The sequence below is a fragment of the Limulus polyphemus genome, unplaced genomic scaffold (genome assembly GCF_000517525.1).
Source record: "Limulus polyphemus unplaced genomic scaffold, Limulus_polyphemus-2.1.2 Scaffold284, whole genome shotgun sequence".
NCBI lineage: Eukaryota > Metazoa > Arthropoda > Merostomata > Xiphosura > Limulidae > Limulus > Limulus polyphemus.
The window spans coordinates 1-22,635 of NW_013665894.1; the positions used below are offsets into that span (position 1 = coordinate 1).

General features: G+C 32.4%; 1 protein-coding gene across 1 annotated transcript in view; it reads left to right on the top strand.

Moving 5' to 3' along the window:
• The first annotated feature begins 775 nt into the window (after positions 1–775).
• The window catches only part of LOC106457038 (mitochondrial carrier homolog 2-like), a 61,016-nt gene continuing 39,156 nt past the window's right edge, over positions 776–22,635 (top strand). Inside the window, exons 1-4 of the mRNA XM_013916422.2 lie at positions 776–928; positions 7,882–7,966; positions 15,379–15,485; positions 18,215–18,362. Coding sequence (XP_013771876.1) covers positions 812–928; positions 7,882–7,966; positions 15,379–15,485; positions 18,215–18,362 — 457 coding nt within the window. The 5' untranslated portion in view covers positions 776–811. The remainder of the gene's footprint in view (positions 929–7,881; positions 7,967–15,378; positions 15,486–18,214; positions 18,363–22,635) is intronic.

The following is a 22,635-nucleotide window of genomic DNA, read 5'->3' on the forward strand; positions in this document are numbered from 1 at the left end:
CAAGGTTTTGTCAACTTATAACAGTTCTATAAAATGCTCAAACATTTTAATGAATGCTTGCAAAATAACTTCGATACTTAAAAGAGTTTATATTTTATTACTTTCTTTTCGGTGCTGTTTTATACACATCAGATGATGACAAAACCTTGTCGAAACGTTGTACATTTGCTGTCATGTTAAACTTATATTAAAGTTTTTCTTCATTACCCATTTAAGCCGTCTCCAGCCATTATTAGTCTCAAAGTGGGTTCCTCGTCATCGAATTTAGATTGGGGGTAGTTAGTATATATAAGATGGTCACAACGTGACAAGTGAATGAGTAATTGAATGTATGCGGACAAAATATTGTTGGCCACGTGAGACGTGAATTATAGTGTTTGTTATAGAGCGACTGTTGAAATTAAGTGTATTGTAAAGTTATATTCGGAAAGAATAAACCAGTTTTATTTAAGAAAGGACTTGTGTCGCTAAAGTTTCGTCGGAGCGAATTTACGGAAAATTAACTAACGACTGGAGGCGTAACAAAGTATACAATTAAACTTGCCTCCTTAAAGTAACTTCAATCATTAAATGAATATAAATATGAAAAATCACTGTATATTGGTAATAAATGATTATAGTTTAAATTTAATTTAAGGTGTGATTTCAGCATTGAAAATAATATAATGCGTGTCACGTAACTAAAGTTTAGGTCTTATAATGTAAAATAGTATGTTTTTTTTATAAAATGCGGAATATTTATTTGGCGGTGCTGTTGTTCATGATAAAATGCACAAGAGCTTGTAGTTTTATATAGAGAGGTGTGAGGAACATGGCTCCGGAGGTGATGGTTTTAAGAGATCAAAATATCAAATGGTTTGAGGTTTTGGGGAAAATTGGGGTCACAGCTGCAGCTCACCCATTTGACTATGTCAAAATATTAATTCAGGTCAGATACGTTTTATAATCTTAAACTTAAAGTTTTATATAGCAGTCGGTGAATACTGGTCTGTGGCAACTGACTAGTAGTAGCACTTATGGTTTGAATTTAGTTTGAAATTATGGCAACGATAAAGCTGTAAACAGCAGTCTAATACTACTAATATTATTAGTATTACTAGTACTCGATTGCCACTGACTGAATCTGACAATACTAGTTATAATATTTGGAAAATACAAGTGGTAAGATTTAGACTCGTCAGAATATGGAGTACTAGAGTAAGAGTGTACGATGGTCTGACACAGTAGACATGAAAAGCATACACTTTAAAAGTTTAATTTTGAGGAATTTCGAATAAATATTATTAATTCAACAACTTATCTTTTAGATTGAGCTCAATAAAATTGAGAAAAATATATAAGGTAAAATAACGATGAAATGCATTTGTGAAACAAGAATTGAGTATCTACTTTCTATTTAAGTTTTACTGTGGTTAATTGTAATGCACTTGAATATATATACATACATACATATATATATACACACACACACACACACATGTAGAAACAATTGCAAAGTTTCTGATATTCATGGTATTTATGATGTGAAGCAGAAGTACATAATTAAATAATAATTATGCATTTTGCTAGAAATTACTTGCAAACACAGAGCAAGTAAAAGTTTGTTTCGGTGATACTTTAGTAGTTGAAGTTGACAAGATTTCATAGTGGGTATATCATTATATGTAAGTTGGTTCAGTATAAAATTATGCCAATACACACAACTTGAACAAAGAAGCATTATCAGCTAAAAATGCTATGGACAGTTGCTAGCTTACAGTTTTGGGACAATTCTAATTAAATCAACATATTGATACTTTCTAATGGAAAGTAGGCCAAGAGATATTATTACAAAAAAACGGAAACATTGTTCGTTTAACATAAAAAAGTATAATGAGTAACAGTAACAAACAAATAGATAAATAAAACAGAGGTATCTAGCACTTTAAATCATCAATGAATTAAAAACTGCTAAAATGAGCCTTAGGAAAAATAATAAGGATCACAACATTTCACTCTGTTAATACATCATCATCAGCACAATAAATACACTGAGGTAGGGTGGCCATATCAAGTTGAAATGTTGTGGTATTTTATGTTTTTTTTTCTAAACAATGTTTTATGTTTTCAATTCTGTTAAAAACTAATAAATGCAAACCATACTAAAACAATAGATCCCATACCATTAGATTGAAAATATTCTTTTTGAACTGCAAGTGACTAACTTTTATTATGACCTGCAAAGTCAGGTTATGACTTTTAAACTTAAAATGTCATTAGAACATTTGTAATGTGTCATTAAAGTTAAACGTGTTAATTTATAGATTAGACAGCAGTTACAATATTATATATATAATTAGTTTCATGTTTGTAGTAGGTAATTATAGCATTCATATTTGAACATCTTTATTAAAAATAATAAAGAAATTTATTTATTTTATTCATTCATGATGTCAGAAAAACGCATAGGTTCAAGAAGTCTTAACATAAAATGATAAAGGGTTATAGGGTTTTTATTGTTTTATTTTATTCAAAATTTTTGCATATTGCACTATATAATATGTAACCTAAAATAAAAAAGGCACTTGTTATTTGCATACATTTTTACTCTTTAAGTGCATAATTTTATTCATATTCCTGTAAAATTAAATGCTTTTACTACAACTACTATAAGGGCCATGAATTGTGAGAACTGACCCATTGTTTTTCGGAGATGTGACTAAACTGTTGCAGAACAGCAGGCCAGAATTAAGTTAATTTATTAGGTGAACATTTTTGTTAAATATTTATGGATATCTTATTATTTGTTTATGGACACGTTTTATTTTTATTTGGTATTTTTTAAATTATTATAGGGAGAAAAAGTGATGATAATACTTTAAAGACCTATGGAAACCTTAAATAAAAATATTACTAAGATTTTCAGCAAATGAATGTAAATATAGGTAGTTTATTGATAAGGAAGCTCTGTCTCCCGAGATATGGTAATCAGGTGTATAAGGGAAGTTTGGGTACAGTGGGTATTTTAGGTGGTTTAACAAACAAATTGGTTAAGAATTAGGAAGTTATTTTTCCAAAGAAATACATAGGGTAGCAGTTTTGAAGGAGAATGCTTTGTATGGAAGTAATTTCTTTGTGAAGGGCTAAATAGGATGAGGTAAGTTTGTAGGCTGTATTTAGTAGACAGAGAATAAGAATGTGTTTGAAAGAGAAGGGTATGAAACTGTCAAACTGAGTGAAATAACTAGTAAATGTGTTTTTACGATAGATAGAAGTAGAAAAGCCATTAGCATCATGATTAACATCCACAAAGGAAATAAGAGGTGTTTGTCCCAATTTCATGAGTGAAGTATATAGAACGGTGTTGTGAATTAAGATAGTCAAAGTAGTTTATGTATTTTTATACATAATTGTATGTTCAGTATTTTTATTACTAAATATTTAGTACTTATATCACTAAACAATGTACTTAGATATACATGGTACAGGAATATCATAATTACAAAGCCTTATTTGTTATTGAAGAAAGTTACATCAGTGAAAGATGCAACAGTACTATATATATATATACATATATATATATATACACACATGATGTAATAATTGTTTCTATAAAATACCATATTTAATTATTGCCTGAAGTACAAAAAGTAAAAACAGGTAAATTTAAAAAATTGGTTGACTTGTGATTTGATAAACATGATATTAGTCATGATGCATGCTTTATGAGTTGCTAATGCCATATCTAGTGTTTAGTAATACATTGTATAACTTTGTTTTCAAACGTTTTTGTTCACAGACTACTTGAATTTTATTTTCTTATCTTTGTGGGCCACAGTGTAATATATATACTATGTTACCATATCTTTTCTGTAATTGTGCAAACTTCCCATGAATCATCTAAAGGAGGTCAGCAGACCACAGATTAAGAACTGCTGGTATAAGGGATGGTTTCATGAACAGTATATATTTTGTATATTGTTCATGATACAGGCTGATGTTTCTGTGATTGCTTATTTGTTCAATGGTACCTGCTTGGTTTTATAAGTTTTTAGAAATGTTTGAGGCCAGATTTGCATACATGTATATAAATGATGAAAAACTGAAAGATGGATCATCATTGTTGATTTATTAGTGCTCAAAAAATCTAGCATGTAGATTCTTCTTCACTTGACATCATTCCCATCTAGATTTGGGGTCAGCTCCTCTGGTATTTTGTATTAACCAAGAATATTTACACTCAGGTGGCTGGCCGCTACAACAACCCTAAAGGGCAGGCATGTTAGGTGATGGAGAATCAAACCCACAACCTATATGTTGCTCAACTTGTATGCTACACTGCAAGGTTTTGTCATGATGCACATTTGTCAGGTAGAGTATAATTGGATGTGGTAGCTGGTGAGGCTCCAGAAGTTTTAATATATTAGGATGTCAAGAAATCAATGTCGTGTTTTGGAACATTTTCATTACCCCCCCCCCCCAAAGTACCTCACGTGTAATAATTAAACATCACGTTAGTGTAGCCTATATAATGTGTAAAGTTTAGTATACTCTAATCCCTTATAGTGATGGCACACGATGAGACACACATTTGGCATGTAATGCTCTTTGAATACATGAAGGGAAACAACACCTCTATAGCCACAAAGAATATCAAAGAAGTTTATGGAAATGTTTTTAACATTCATAGGTGTCAACGATGGTTCAGCAGATTTCGTTCAGGTGACTTTAGATTTAAAAACTGTGATGGTAGGGGCTGACATGTTGGAATTAATATTGATAGTCTGAATACGCTTGTTGAGTCTAACCCACGGCAACACACTCATGAAATGTCCTTAAAGAAGGTGTTTAAGTGGCTCACAAATTCTCCGATGATCTTCTTTTCCAACGTGTGAACATTGCTTAGTCTCTTCTGGCGCGTAATGCACATGCACCAATTTTGGACAGAATGAAAAATGGATTCTCTGTGTGAATATTAAATGCCAAAAACAATGACTCAGTCCTAGACAAAAAACACTTCCGACCCCAAAACCTGGACTCCATCTGCAGAAAGTGATGTTTTGCATTTGGTGGGACATCAAAGGAGTAATTCATTTCAAACTCCTCAATCCACAGTGAACTCTCAATGCACAGATCTATAGTCAGCAACTGGAATGTTTAAATCAAGCCCTTCATCAGAAATGCCTTTCACTAGTCAATTGGAAAGGTGGTGTTCTTCTCCACAACAATGCACATCCACATGTGGCATCTTTGATGCAACACAAGATTATGGAGTTGGGTTGGGAAGTTCTCCCCCACACGCCATATTCTCTAGATATGACACCATCAGATTACCATCTTTTTCGTTTGCTGCAACACCATCTTAATGGGAAAATGTATGCAAATGTGAAAGGTGTTAAAGAGGACATCAACATGTTTTTTTGCTTCAAAGCAAAGTGATTTCTTTAATCAGGGCTTTAACAACCTTATTGTAAGATGGAAAAGCATCATCAAAAAAGAATGGAGACTATTTCATTTAATAAATATTTTGTTTTGATATATAAGTTGTTTGCGGTTTTTTCATGTAAAAAAATAACATTAATTTCTTGATGACCTAATGATTTACTCATCCTCTGTAATGTGGTTTCTTTTGATGCTTGAGGCTCTATGCTTTATCCATGCAGAATCTACAAATGTTATGGAACTTCATTACTACCAAATACATATACAAATCTATTTGAAATAGAAAGTTAATTTGTTTACTTGTGAAATAGGAAATAAGATGAGTTAAATATATGTCATACTTATAAAATAGCAGGAAGTAGTATGGTAAGACAGTTTGCTAGATGGGACAAACAAGTTTGTTTTTACTCTGCATGTTAGTTGATTTAAGAAATGCTGTGCCATAAGAAAAGCTAACCAAGATTGAGGAGTTAATAGAAATTCTCAGGCAGCCTTTTAAGGAATGTTTTTAGGATTACAGTGGATTAGAAAATTTGTAAAACAGCACAATATGGAAATAAACATGTTTTTTTCAGAACTTAATTTGCTGCTTAACTTTTGTGGGATAGGTTTCCAGAGTTCAGGTAATGGTTCATTTGTCTTTGAATGCACACAGTAAAGAAAATTGTATCTCTTGTGTCTTAGGATACACTGAATGTGTTTACTGGGGAGAGTTCAGTAATTTGTGCAGAAGTATCAAGGAGGTGTTCAGATTTTGAGTTAAATGTGATCCATGTGGGTTTTAAACTAGATGAAGTTTATAGATTTTGTAACCTTTGTACAAAAACATAAACTACATATATAATATGAAATTAATTATGTTAAATGCAATGAATTGTGTATTGTCAATGGTAAGGATATACTGTCCAATCAGTAGTTACTGGAAGATTGAATTATATATATATTGAATACTTCTGAAGATTTTTATACTACACCTGAAGTCTGAGGATAGGGTGTAGAGGATTGTTTTAATAATTTCTGTATTGAAGAGCATTGTAGAATTTATTCAGTTTTAGACATAGGGTTTAATTTTGAGATATATAAACATAAACTTATTACTTTAGGTTTTTCGTGGGGTTTAAAGAGAATGCTATAGCAGCAATTGATACACAAAATAATTTTGCATAGAAGATGTAAAAATGTGCATAGCACTGTAGCAGCACATGGCTGACATGGTATATTAGATACATGCAATCCAGAAAAAAATACAGTGTCAAATTACTTGAATCTTAAGAAAATGTTCAAAAGACAATCTTTTTTAAAAAATGTTAATACTGTTCATGACAAATGACAGCTAACTTTAGTGTATTCAAGTTTTTAGTTAAAACACTATCAGGTGATTGATCTTTACTCTAGACAACCTGAACATGATTATGGTAGGGTTAACTACACCAGATATTCACTGCTCTTTATTTAATACTTTGGACCCTTATTTTCTTTCAGGTTTCTGAACAGGAATTTTTGAATGTTGGGAAATATTTATGGTCAACACCAAACATTTGAAGCCTTACCAGGGAGGCCCATAGATACTACCCCTGGGAAATTTTCATGTGTTTGAAAGCAAAATAGTGTATTTTAGCATTGTGGGAGGAAAAAAATTGACAGCTTGTCACTAATATATATACATACATGCCATTTTTATGTAAGTATATTAATCAGTAAATCTAAACATACATATCTCAGATCACACTTATTATTCTTCAAATCAGTTGATATTTTTCATAAGTTTATCTTGACTTCAAAGTAGGGAATAAGAATATAAATTTAATGTAATGTGTCACAGGCATAACATGTGTTACAGTACAAGTCAATTCATCTGCATACATGCAACAGTGAAATTCAATGCTGTTCAGAAGGTTAAAGGTAACAAACTTTCCATCCATCTGATTGGCTGTTCATAACCACATATTCACACAAAATAGTTGCTGAACACATGTATTGATCCAGTCATTCCTGGAAATCAAAGCTCAAGAAACTAACAAACATCAGCCCAGACAACAAGACATAAGAACTGTGATATATACCTTACACAGTCAAAATGTGTGCAAAATCAATATTTTTTGTAACTTATTATTTACAAACTAGCTACATTTAACAACTTTTATTGATGTTTGATTGCTGGGTGCATGCATAGGGAGTATTGGGTAAACATGTCCACCACCAGCTGTCATAGGTAGAACCCTGCTTTCATTGCTTCCCTTAGCTTGTATGTCAGATACTTTGCTTTGCTTTTTTGCCACTGATTGGCTCATTCAGCTCACTTGGTTAGAACTTTGAGTATTTACATCTAGATATTGATTTTAAGGCACCTGTTGTTGGTTGGAAAGCCTTGATTTTAATATTTTGAATATTTTTTTTAGATTTATAGATAAAAGGGTTTGTTAGATCTGTAAGTAATGTAGTTTTATTTTTCCTTCTTAGATTGGTCATGAACCTCTTCCTCCTTATCCTTCACACACACTATTTGGAAAACGTGCACTTGCTTTACCAGGAGCTATAAGATATAGTAAGTTGTAGTTATTTTTTTAAAGTAATCTGATTCATAGATAAAACTATGAATGTTACTTTATCATTTTGTTTTCTTGTTTTTAACCAATTTCTTTTGCAGAAAAAAATGTACAGTTTGCATATGTGCAGAATATAAGGAGCAGGAGCTTGTATTTTTAATGGGAATTTGATTATGTACATCTTTTTTTATCTATTCATATTTTAATGTTCTTTTGAGCTTAATCTTTACATGCATGCAGGTTTGCATCAGTCATCATTTGTGTGTCTGCTTGTTACAGTCATAATTAAAATGATAATTAGATTTTATTGTTTTTTTAGATGAATTTATTGTATGTTTATTGTTTTTTTCACACAATGCTAATACTGTTTGCTTCTCTAACCCATTGACTGCAGATTCACCATATAAAGTACGGTCAAAGTCAAGCAGTTGAATGCAAGTGTGCCATATAAGGTATATGGCTTGCAAAAATTCTTCCTCAGTTTAGAGCAGCCACAGTTAATGAGTTAAAAACTGTATTTAGTAATAAGCACACGAAAGTCAATATCTTTTAATAATGACTCATCAAGAGATTAGAGATTCAAAACTACAAATGATTGTTCTTAGTTTTGCACTTCAGTGATGTTCTATAACATACTATACATGTACATAATGCATATGATTAGCTGTTGCCCTGTTCTGTAATAAACAGATACATATCTTTATATAGTAATAAGAATTTCAGACTGTGATACTTGTTTCTCCACAGAACAATTAGCTAGCACTTTGGCACTACTGATGAAAAGAATTTGTGCATGTGCCAAACCACTGAAAGAGCTGTCACTCCTCCATGTAATAATTTGTATTGCACTATTCTGTATTGCAAGCAAAACTAGACTATACTTCTTCATCAACAGGACAACACAACCTTTTTGCATAGTACTCCCCTTGAGCAGATGTGTTAATTCCTTAAGCCTTTTCTTACACTGCACTGCACTTAAATTGTAAACTGAAAGAAAATTCAGCCAAAGTTTCTAAGAAGATTGATTATATGTCCTACGTTCTTCATCTCAGACCCATGACTGATGGTCTTCTGCTTCTGTAGCTTCTGCTGAGCCTGCCATATCTTTGGACAATTTTGACTAGCTCTTCCCACTTGCCTTTGCTTGTGGTTCTTCTATATGAGACAAGGATCAGGTAACTTCACCTTCATCCTTTCCTACTCTGATAACTCAGATATGTGACATTCTTTCTTCTACTTCAGTTCTTTCAGCTGATTCATGGGTGAGGTTATTGCATGTGGCTCAAATCTTTGACTTTTTGTACCCCCATTTGATATTTGTGCTTATGCAGATTATTTTTATCTCGGTTTCATCTTGGCTCTCAGTTTTCATGTGATCCCTGACCTTGAGACTCCTGCTCTGTTGCTTATTGTTGAGACTCTCTTTTCTTAGAGCTCCAGTCTGTTGAGAGAATCTGGTTAGGTTGAGACAATTAATCTGCCACCAAATTCATCACCCCCAGAACATGGCAAGCTAATAGAATGATATGATAGGAGTGGGCCCAATATAGAAGATCTAAGATCTAAAAACCAAGTGGCCTGGACCGAGAATTGTTGAAGTGAAGCAGGACAATTTTGCCCCTCAATAAGTCTAGACTTGGAGACATCATCATTTGAACAACAAGAAGGTCTAAAACATTGATGTGGAGGGAAGCCTCATCATCTGTCCATAAGCCCTGGAATTCTTGACCATTGAGATATGCACCTCATCAATGAAGCGAGGCTTCCATAAAATGATGGATCTCTAGATGAGGTGGCAGCAGGGGAACACTGATCTTAGTATCGTTTCGATTGAACCGCCATTCGAGATCAAAGGTGTTGATCCAGAAAAGAAGACTGGGTGACCAGTGGCTCACTGTTCATGAACCACTGATTGCACAGAGATCACTGCAGGGATCTCATGGATTTGTCCAAAGGAAAGAGGGATTCGAGTGATGCCCACATCCCTAAAAGAGAAAGAACCATCTGTGCAGTAGGAGAAGGAGATACAAATAAGAGTCAGACTGCCTGTTCCATAGAGTTGAGCTGGATGGGTGTTAGCTGAACCCAACTGATATATGTGATGAAAAAAAAACACCCAGATGGATGATATATTGTGTTGGAGAGAGATGTCTTGGCTGTGCTAAGAAATTCCACCTTAGTTGCTTTGAAAATCAGTATCTGGGTGTGATGTCCTGCCAATTGATGAGATTTATGCCTGCAGTAGCCAGTCATCCATGTACTGGTGTGTGCATGGGCTCAGGAAATTAAAGCAACAAGAAACGGTTTGTACAATTTGGCAGAACACATATTGAGCCGATGCTAGCTCAAAGGGCAGAACCCTGAAAAGCAGCACCTGACCTTTTTATTTTTAGAAATCAAAGAAGAAGAAGAAAAAAAAGATACAAAAACCCATTGAGTAGCCAGTATTGCCTTACAGGGAATACTTTTATTTCCTAAAAATTTGCATCAAGTAGGGGATAACAAATCGTGTTAAACCCATCTGCTTGTATTCAGTGCTCACTGTTCAGATAAAGTTTTCTTTAAGAATCTTTCAGCAATATATATATTTTTCATTACCTTCCTAGCCATATGTGAAACAAAAATAGAAAAAGTGGCTAATCAACCATTCAACAAGACAGTTCCTGTTGTCCATGTTAGTGGTTACCCAATGCACATCTCTCATTGAAAAATATCTTATACAAATAAGATGATTCCAGTTTGTTCTATGCATGCATTTCTGGTGTTCCTATGCACACTCCTTCCCAATCTCTTTTAGTGGAATGGTAGAATCCTTGATTCTCCAGTACCAAACTTGTGAGGGGATCGATAAAGTCACCCTTTGGGTTTGTGTAATCCTTTTGGTATGAGACTGAGTGGACACAACTCGCAGGTAAAAGTAAGGTAGGGGTTACAACCTGGAAGAATAGTACAGGTTTCCCAACACTAAAAAACATACCATTCCTGAACCTGTATATCATAGTAAGTACTTCTCGCATTGTGTATGGCTTGACATTTGCACACTTATCTTCCATTGTCTGACTACCCTTTGGGATATATAGGACGGTTGAGCAGCCTTCATGTTCTGCCAATTTTGTGATACTTTAGCAAAAAACAGGAAGTTCTTTTGATAGAAACTTTCTGAACAACCACTTATGCTAAACAAAGAGTATTCCCTACATTAGATGTGTACTCTCTATCACTAAGTGCTGCTCTCACAAGATTCTTTCCAGATTTGTTGTCCACTGTAGTGGGCTGCCCTTCTGGACTGGGATGTTAAGGTTGTTCTTCACTGCTTCACTTTGTCTCTGTTCGAACAACCTTCCACGTGCTCCTTGCTTCACATTTCCCTTAAGACTTATTTCCTTCTCTTCTTAGCCTGTGGATGTTTGAGGTCTGATTTATTTGCTGTCGATGTTTCATGTACTCATTATCGTACTACTTATATTCCCCTTTATCCGGATCACTCTTTCCTCCCAAAACTTTCAGCAGCTAGGGAAGGTAACTCTTATTTTTTGCCGATTTCCCTTCCTTCCATTTCCCACCTTTATCCTAGGCCTGATCTGGATAGACTTCTATGTCCCATACATGCTCTTCACTGTTATATTGCCTGCATGGCTTCCTTCCGTGATGCCCATTCCTGCCTCTTTATTCCTTGGCAGCCATCCTATGTTCATCTTTCTCATTCCACTCTCACCATTTGGGTTGGCTTTTGATTCGATTGGCTTATTATTATTTATCATCTTCTTCCTGTACTTTATTACAGGTGTTTTCTGATCAAGTTCAACACCTTACAATTTATCTGACGTCTCATCTTCGTTGTCCATCGGAAGAAATTCTTCAATTGGACATGTGGGCTACACCAAATACACTCATCTCTCACTAGTTGCATAGAATCGAGGCTTTGTCCTCTTCAGGCTATTGTCTTCTGCCTATAGCCATTCTTCAGACTTTAGTGAGACTTTGACTGAGTAAGTTAAGTCTTATTATTCATTATTTTATTTTCCGGGGCCTTATTTCACTTTTTATTATTATTATTATTACTCATTGTCATGATCCAACTCTGTGGCGAGTGGTACCTGACCAGGTATTTTTTAAACTGTTTAAATCTGCACTGTCAAGCCATGTGAACTTGCATATTATAATTTCATAGGCCATGCAACACGCACTGTAGAGATGGGGTGTTCCACAAGATCGCATGTAGGTTTATCCTCCTGATAAAATTGCTTCATAAGTTTACCTGTTCCGGACTGTACCCACCCATGGAGTACATGGGTAAAGCAGAAGGGAATAGCTGCTTATCTCTGCATGCCTTGTATTGAATAAATTGGTATGGCCACCCATGGCACTGTCTCAGATGTTATCATTCCTCCAGACTCTCCACAACGTTTTATCCCTCTTTTCTTCCAGTAGAGTTTGAGAGTCCTTACCACTTTCCAGTTCCAAGCCTCTGGGGTGGTGGACCATGGAGGCATCCTCCTGAATGGATTAATGAAATACCAAAATAATATAGAAATGATTATAAAATTATTCAGTTGAGAGTAGGGTGATGGTGTTCTACTGGTGTAGATGACATGATATCCTCCAATAAAAACAAATGGGAGTGAGATGTCAAAATTGCAGTTCACCCCTTCGATTGGGATCCCTCATCCTACCCCCACATGGATGTCAGTTCCCAGTGGCTGGGTTTTGGATTTAGAGTAGAACCAATCAACACTAGTCCTCACAAGTCCTCTAGGTATTTATTAATTTACTGTATTGGAAGTTATAATTTTCCTATACTGAAAATGTATTTCCAATAGGTATTTACCTCCTTCCACTCTTCCTCCTCACTGAAAACCGGTGCTTCCATTTTCTGCCAAAACTTGAAGTGATGGTTAGGTAGAATTGAATAGTGGGAGTCACATGCATAATGAGAGTATGTTGCACTCTTTATGGTGGAGAAGAAAAGCTTGTGGCATGTGTAAACAAATTTTCTGCATATAGAGAGCAGCACTAAACAAGAATACTTATATGAATAGGGGTAAGTACCTATCAGAAATATGTTTTCACTATAGGTAAATTATAATTTCGGTAAAAGCAAATGGCCCCTAAATGATGCTGGTGGCAAGATTTTTGTTGAAAACTATGAGATAGTTGGGCTTTTAAATGATCTCTTCAATTTTTGTAAGATAATATTCCTGACACTGAGCATTTTATAGGAAATTTTGGAATTGATCTGAGTGATTTTAGGAAATTAGTAAAGTATGTTAATAAACTTTTGGATATTCTTAGTTGTAAAGAGGATGGTGAAGTACTACAGAATGACTTGGATCAATTGATAAGTTGGACAAATATTTGGCAAAGTAAAGCATTTGGATTATAAGTTGGATCACAATTTTAATATAGTTAGAAATCCACTAAATAGTATGACTGAAGAAAAGGATTTTGGTATATTGGTGAACATGTAACTTAAGTCATTGAGACAGTGCTCCATCACTAGTAGTAAACCTAACACAATTTTAAGGTGTATTTGTAAACATAATGAATAAATGATTATGAGTCAAAACAGGTAATTATCTCTATACAAGTCACTAGTCAGGCCTCACTTGGAATGTTGTGTATAGTTTTAGTTTATGCTTATTTAACAAAGGTTATTTAGTTATTGGAAAAGATTCAGAGGATAACTACTAGAATGATTCAGGGTTGAAAGGGTTATCTCATAGGGGTAGGTTAAGATTTCTTAGCTTATACACTGGATGTCACATATTATAATCACTTTGGGACACAGTTGTGTTGATAACAATAACTGAATGATAACGTTAACCGATGAAATAAAAATTCAGCAGTAACAGTAATGTTTATTGATATAGGGTAGCAAACATAAAAGTTTGAAAGCTGGATTTTTATGTTTATTGACATATTTAAAAACAATTAAAGAAAGGAAAAACAATTAAAATAAGAATTAGAAAAATTCATTTAAAGTTGACTGTTTCCAATTTATTTAGAGCAATTCATTAATAAAACTTTATTATTCATAATTAATAAACTCGCCTGATCTGTGCTGTATGCCGCTCTCTGCTGCATCATTGGTCTGTTTACATGAGCATCTTGTTCACGAACATTAGTAAACCAAAGTTTTAATGATGATTCAACCTGGTCATCTTTTCCACTGTGCTTTCTCTTACAGTTTATATTTTCATTCTGTTTTGCTCCTCTCTCAATGTCAACTTGATTGTTTAAAATTTTACACAAAAGAGGATGGGGAATTTTTAATTGCACTGCTGCATTACGCTGCCCCATTTTCGGTAACTTATCATAGCGTTCTAAAATGGCAACCTTTTCTTTAATGGTTAGATCTTTACATTTCTTATGCTCTTCTATTATTAAAGAGGGTTAACAAAAATTGAAAATTGTGGGAGCACTGTCTTTCACAAAGGAACGAAAACAACTATACTGTAATTATGGAAAGGAAATGCAAGAGCATAGGGAATTTTAATAACAACTTAGCCACGCCCTATTTTATGGTTAACCTTCTTCAGGTTGCTTGACTTTGAGATGGTTAAGCTGCTTAAAAGTGATAAAAAATGAAGCACTGATTACAATAAATGATGTTTTTCCTATGTATTTTTATACGTTTGGTCAGGGCCTAGTAATTCTGATGATAACATTATCTGTGATCACAATTAGTGGCATCTAGTGTATTTAGTTGAGAAAACTAGGCTGAAGGTGATCTTATTGAAATGTACCAAATTATGTGGGGCATTAATAGGATAAAGGCCTCTGATATGCTTGTACTGTATTCTACTATTCTGAAGACTATGAGATGAGTTGATAAAGTTTAAATTTGGAAAAGACGAGCTACTCTATAGTTAAGCTGAGTGAATGGTTTATGGAATTTGTTGCTATTAGCAGTTGAACTATACAAAAGTTTTAAGAGGGGAATTGATGAGTTACTGAAAAATAAAGAATTTTATTGGTTTAAGTTTTTGTTTTTTTCAAGATTGGTCTTTCAAGGACAGCCTTGAAAAACCAGATAATCTCTTGTTGTACACATGCCTGCTCCTTTACTTTTACACCTTACATTTATTTAACAATTTCAGAACAAAAAAAATCAGTATTTTCAGAGTTTTTACAAAACTATTATAGTTGAAAGTATCATCAGTGATCTTAATTAATCATGATGCAAAAACAACTGTGAACTCAATAAAAAAAATTGGTGTAGACAATTTTAGCATTGGAAATAGTTTTAATAAATTCTTAAACTCCATAATCAGTATTGAAGTTGTAATTTTTTTATTAACTAATATTGCAAAATTACAAATATATTTTAATTTTGATTAGTAGTATATATTTTTAAAATGGGAATATTACCTGTTTCTTGTAATGTTTATGTTTATCATGTTTTTTATAGTAAAATATGTGTCCAAAGTGGATGGAGTATGGGGACTTTATCGTGGGTTAGGACCTAGAATATGTGGAAATTTGGTCAATGGCATTATTTATACCACAATATCTCAGGTAAAATTAATTGCAGGATGCATTTTTTGTTTTTGATTTGTGTGTATGGTATTCAAAGCAGTATATATGTGTACAGATTATATGTTAATTCATTTGTCAGAAAAACCAACAGCTTGTAAAAATGATGAAGTCTCTCGTGCTTGGATTATAGGGATTTAATAGATATTTTATGTTGAATACGTAACAAAAATTACTTTATGACATAGATATCTAGTAAAGTGGTTATTCCAGAATAGTAATTAGAACATAATTTGTCCAGGTTTCACTCTAAATATGATATGCAAAATGGCTTTTTTTTGTTAATTTGCCATTTTGTATTAATAAATAGAGCACACCAACCCTTAGTATTAGTAAAATAAAATTATATCTTTCTTTTTTATCTGGAGAACCATTGCAAGTTAATAATAAAGACTACTGTATTTGAAATATACATGTACAAATACCTAAATAACTGCGTAGATTTATTTTTGTATTATATTTCTCTATAAATAGAATATAGTTCCTAGAATTTATGTCAGATGTCAGAAGCACAGTGATCATAAGGAATTTGGGTTAACAGATATTCATCAGAAGTCTCAAGTATCTGCAAAATGGAGATTTGGGACTGTTAAGCAAAGAATAAATTGGATACATACAGTATAGGAAAACAGAAAACACAAGTGTAATTTGAAACAAAATAAACTGTTTTATTGCCCAAAGTGGTCAGACTCTTTCTCATTGTTGTCTGGCTACAGGGGATAACAAGAGGAAGGTCTAGAACAGTAGCACAAAATTTATTTATGGTACCCCTACTTCTAAACATGCATTTTGTTGCACCACCTCCCTCATTGCACCTCATGTAATCTATTTCAATATATACTGTGCATGTCATTTTCCCATGCTAATTATTGCTACTATAATACTTAATACTGTAATGTTTGTACAGTAGTTTTTGAAATGTGTTTTTAAATTTTTTATCTTAAAATATAATTTATATGCTTCTATAGTCATAGTTGTGTTCACCTCACAGTTTGTGCACTACAAGTCTAGAGCCTAACAGTCCAAAATCAAGACAACAAGAGATCAAACTATGGAAATACCTGGCTTTAAAAAAATACTCTAATGAAATAAAGAAAGTCAGATATCCCACAAGTCCACATGTTTCATGGTTCTGTCAGTGATCTGTGTGCAGTCTTAAGACAAGCCATGTGTACACATTTCTGTATTGGCTTTTCAATAGGCTACTTTCCAAGAAACACATGTACATTAGCTTGAGACTTAAGAACAAAAGTTGCAGTTTGTAGCCTTTACCTGTGTAAAAGGATTAGCATGCATTTATGACTTTGAGACATATGTTTAACACAGTTGTGATTAACTACATGCAGAAGCTGCATGAAAATATAGAAAAATATTGTATGAATATATCTGAAAATAAATATATTCTATGCTTGTTATGGAATGATGAAATTCTTGACTGTTTCAGTCATTACAGTCACCAACCTAGAAAAGCCAGGATTTAGAGAATTTGAAAAAAATTATCCCAAATTCTGGAAAAGCCAAGGAATATTTTAATCTCAGAACTTGCTGTTTGGCTATGCTAGTTATTGGTTTATTCTAATATAAAATAGGTCAATTGCTATTATTTTATTTTGTGATAACTATCCAATGCAACCATGATTATATTTGATAAATAAAAGAGATTAAATATAATTTTACATGAAAAAACTGATAAGTTAAAAGATACTGTGTGACCAGAACTTGCACCCAGGACTTCTGGCTAAAATGGTCAATGCTCTAAGAATGAGATATCCAAGAGTACAAGCTGTCTTCTTCTCTGTTCACATATGAGGACTCTAACTATGAGCATGATCATTGTACTACATTATGATAGTCACTCCCAAATCAATTATACAAAGTCTATCACACTTGCATTTTAATTTTACATTCTGTTAAGATACAATGAAAAGACTATTTGATATTAATTTTTATGAATAAAAATGTAACAGTTTACTTGTACCATCAAGTTGTAATATTCTTGTTTAAAGATCTATTTCTATGTCACTGTTATCTCATATAAGTATGTTTGGAAATTTTTATTACCATTAATTAAATAGAATTATAATGAATTTGAATATTTCTAAGTATTAATTTTGTATAAGTAAAAACACACTAAATATCATGTGTAAAAAAAACTAAGTTAAATTTATTTCATATCTATATTTAGCAAAGTACACATACATAATTTTTTTGTTTATTTCTACTGATGATTATTTTTAGAAGATCTTAGAACTGTTATGTGAATTTAAGTTACAATTTACCAATTGAAGAAATTCACTTATGCATTTTTCCTATTGATATGCTTGCTTGAATTCTATACTATCAATTTGTGTGACTTAATTTAGTAGTTGTCCATTGTAGATATATAAAGAGATAAAAAAAGATTATATCTTTCGAAGATACTTAAGCCTTTTGGGTCATTTTCTCTTTCGGTACAAAACTTACTTGAATTGTATACTATCGATTTGTGTGACTTAGTTAGGTAGTTTTCCACTGTGTGTATATATATATATATATATAAATGAAAATTATATCATTCAGAGTTACTCAAGCAAAAACTATCATAGTTGGAGGAAGTGAGATGTATGATAAAATTACTGATTTACACTTTGTATGTAACACTAGGATCTTTTGCCATATCTTATTTGATATTTATATCAGGTATGAATAATGGTCATACTACTTTATCATAGAGATTACCTGAATTCACTACTGTGAATTCTTCAGATGAAGCTGAGGAAGAACTGACTGAGGAGCAGAAAATCCTTTTACATGTTCGCCACACTATTAATGAAATGGTGGCAAGATGTGTAGCAATTGTCATTAGTCAACCATTTCAAGGTAAAAAATTAAGATGTTTGTTTGTTTTTGTCAGTTTAACATAACATACTTTAAGGATCAACCTAATACATTTGCTCTCAACTTGATTTATTATGCGTATACACATTAATGCTGTAAATCACATACTGATAAAATATGCAGGTAAGGTATATTTTCATGGCTTGTGAATGCATAAATTTTATTATTATGTAACACAATTACTTTGGTCATCAATCACAATAAGAACTGTTGTAACATTCCCTTTTTTAACACTTTCATTTAAAATATTTTGTTGAAGGAGTAGAATAAAGGGATGAAACATAAAATATTTGGAATGGAAAGGGTAGGCTAGTCTTGATTTGTTTTCCATAGCACCCAATGCACAACTTTCTTGTAACTTTTTAGTTGAGAAATGAAGACATTGACCTATCTAATGAAATATTAAAAAATTTGTTTTTTGGGTGTTCATTTCTAAGGTCAGAAGTAAAAATTTGATGAGGGCAAACTTTACTGATTTGTTTTCCAAATCAAAATATACATACAGTTTTTGGAATTCTCGTACAATACTTAATCAAATAACACCTAACATAAGTTTTTAGCCCCAAACGTTTTTGAAAATAATTTGATTAAACGTTAGATTTCATCCATCGACCAGTTTTAACACTATAATATATGAGTCTTTAACTTACTCAATTAAGAGTAATTTGGATGTGGTAATGTTTTTATTCCAACATTTTGTGGATGATTTTTTATGTCATTTTTTATTTTACTGTAATTGTGTATTGTTATTTTGCTATCTCATTATTTTCAAAGTTTACTGTATTAAAAATAAATGATACTATTAAAGTGGCTAAAGAAATCCAATGCAAACATTTGATGCATAGTTAATCTTCAAACACTTGGTTAACACCTTTTGTAAAGCAGTCATGAAAACAAAGTCTCAGTCAACAGTGTTTATCCTTTGTGAATGGAAATTGTTACCCAAAATAATAAAAAAAAAAGCTTCATATTACTAACTATGCCATTATCCACAATCTTCAGGTGTTCTAAATGATCCACTAGGGCAGTGCTTCCCAAAGTGGGAGCTGTGGCTCCCGTGGGGGCCTTGTAGCTTTTTCTGGGGAGCTGCCAAAAAATGGGCCAAAAACAAAGATGCTGAATTAATTTTCATTCTAAATAAACAATAAGCCAATAAAAATTATCTTCAATTAATTAAATGATACAGTATGTCGAAAGGAAATGCTATTGTTTTTAGTATGACACTGTTTTTCAATCACAATGCTAAAGTAGTGGGGAGAGGGTGGCATTTCAAAATCACATTTTAAGGCCTTTTTATAAATTGGAAGAGCCTCAAACATTTTTATTCACATCAGTGGAGCCTCAGACTAAAAGAGTTTGGGAATCACTGTACTAGTGGATACAGCTATATTTGGTAATTAGCAAGTTTGGAAATGAAAGTTATCAGATATCATTGTTGTTTAACTTTGAAAAAGAAAACGAAGTGCAAAATATTTGAATTTTGTATTTTGAGGAGTAATAGTGTCCTTGAATTGTGTTTGATAATTGTAAATTTGAAGCCACTTTTCTTCAAATTACAAGCTTAAAGTATTTTATTTACCGTATTAAGATATCAGTGTTTATTGGAGTAGTGCTTTTTGCCTTTATTACAAGTCTAAGTTGTCAAATTTCAAATGTTTAACAAATATTTTTTGTAGTCCAACACTTGTATATTAAATTTTTTGTGTTCAGAATTTCATGGTTATTTATAAATCTTCTCATTTAATTAATTTAATTGAAAGTGATGCTATGATCTGTGTAATAAGTTAAACTTAATGATGAAATTATATGTTAAAGTAAAATACAATTTTATGATACAATGTGCTTCTCTGAGGTACAGAAACTTGTATGATTTTTATTTTTAACATGTACAAATAGCAGAATTTATTTAAAACTTCAAACACCATTAAGTAGTGTTTTAATGAATGTTTAATAGGATAGATTAATATTTTAATTTTTGTCAATTATTTTAAGCTCCTGCAATTTTTTCAGTAATGAACAAATACCGTAACTTGGTTTAAAGCTTACAATATCATGAAGCAGAATGAATTTCATATTTTAAATGTCAATGCTAATATGTTAATATGCAACTGTAAAGTACAGGATGGTCCAAATTTTTCATTCCTATCAAAAAATCTAATAAGTAAATAGCTAAGGAAATTCAACCATGAGATTTTCAACATGTTGTAGCCCAGCTCAAATAGTTTTTATTGTCAAATCTTTTTTTATCTTCAGTGAGTAGTGTTACCCCATAGAATGGCAATCATGCCAGAAAAGACTCCATGCATTGTTTGACTTGCAGAGACTAAGTCAGTAACTATGTTGCAGCGTAATTACATATGCCAGTACAGGAAATAAGTATGTTAAGGATATTGTATATTGCACACCTAAAGTAAACATCACAGAGCTAAAAACCAAGACAGTGGATGCCATTGGCACTGTAACTGTCAACATGTTGCAGAGTACGTGGACTGAAATTTAGTATTGATTAGATGTGCTGAGAGCCACTAATGGTGCACATGTAGAAGTCTATTCACATTTCAATAAAAAAATGTTTGAGTTGGCCTAGAAGATGTTGGAATTCCATGGTTGTATTACCTTAGTTACTTAACTGTTAAATTTTGAAATAGGAAAGATAATGTTGGATGACCCTATGTATTGTTCAATGGAAATCTTTAGAACTGCTATTGGCAGGAGGAACTAATTTTTGCAAATTAATGGGATTTGAACAAGATATTTACTGTGAAGTAATTCTGAGTTCTCTGTGTAACTGAATTTGTGAGAAGGAAATAGAGATTGGACTCAATTGTAAAAAAAACTACAACATAGTCTTTATTATTTGCAAACAGAAATAGTTTTCTTTTCAAATTGTCTTGGTTGAAATCTTATTCCAACTAACTAAACCTTACATTATCTATTTAAGTAGTAATGTCAGACATATCTAGGACAACCAGTGCTACCCATGTGACTGGTCATTCCCCATCTAATGTAAGGGAGGTTGTAATGTTGGGGCATTACTTAACCCACCATTGGAGGACTTTGAAAAATTCATAGAACTGTGTTATATGACTGTAAAGTACTGTATGATGGTAAATACATAGAACAGTGTTATTTGACTGTAAAGTACTTTTTGGTAATAAATCCATCCAGTCATATTATGTGACTGTAAAGTAAAATTTGTGAAATTTCTAGAACTATGTTATAAAGTACTGTTTGATAAACAATTTCTAAAACTATGTTATGTGACAGTCCTCTAAATCAGAACATCAAGTCAAAAGCAAAAAGGAAATGTCGCTGTAAGTGCATTAATCAGTAAACTGTAAGACATCTTATATTCTTGTTGTTTTTAACTATGTATTAGACTTTAACATATTAAACATTTTTTGATACCCATTAAGTATTTTAAACTAGAATCCAGTAGTAATTACAAATCTGGAGCTAATATGCAAGTCAAACTATGTATGTTATAATTTATTCAAATTTTTTTTGTTATGTTTAGAATTACACAAATGACTGAACAAAAATTTGTGTCTGTATTAGCTTGTTAAAGTTACTTAAAGTCTATCCATTCTGAAGAGATTCTTCGACTTAAAGATGCGCTTAATATTTAATACAAGTGGAGTACAAGGCAAGTAGCTTCACCAAAGTAAAAGCAAAAAACTTGCATTAGGATTTTGATATTCATTACGTATTTTTGGGGAAACTTTAAAATTATAGGCAACTTTCCAAAGTTAAAACTGAGATATAAACTTTGTCATGTCCTGCCCAAAGGATATTCAGAAAATAAAAATCTAAATGATGCTTGTCAAAAAAAAAGTCTTATTGTTTAATGCTAGTAAAATACAGTAAAAGACTCTTGACTACTTTATTTTCAAACATTAATATTCTTTATTCTGTAAATAGTGTAAAGTGAACTTGTCCTTTTTGTTTACTCTTTGTGAAAGAGTATCTAAAACATGTCAAACTACTGTAAACTTGAAGTAATAAAGTAATACTCCAAAATCAAACTACATACAGTTTGACAAAGAGGGTTTTGGCTCTGGTTTTGAATCACATTTGATTAAGACACATTTTTTTAAATCAAGTTAATAAATTGTAAATGATACTAAACAGATAATTATTCTAGTTCTCGTTGATCCATGCAAAACATTAAAATACCCCTGTGTTTCCTCTATACGCCAACATAGTGAAGTAACAGGACATCAACCTATACTATCAAATTTCTCTATCCTCTGCA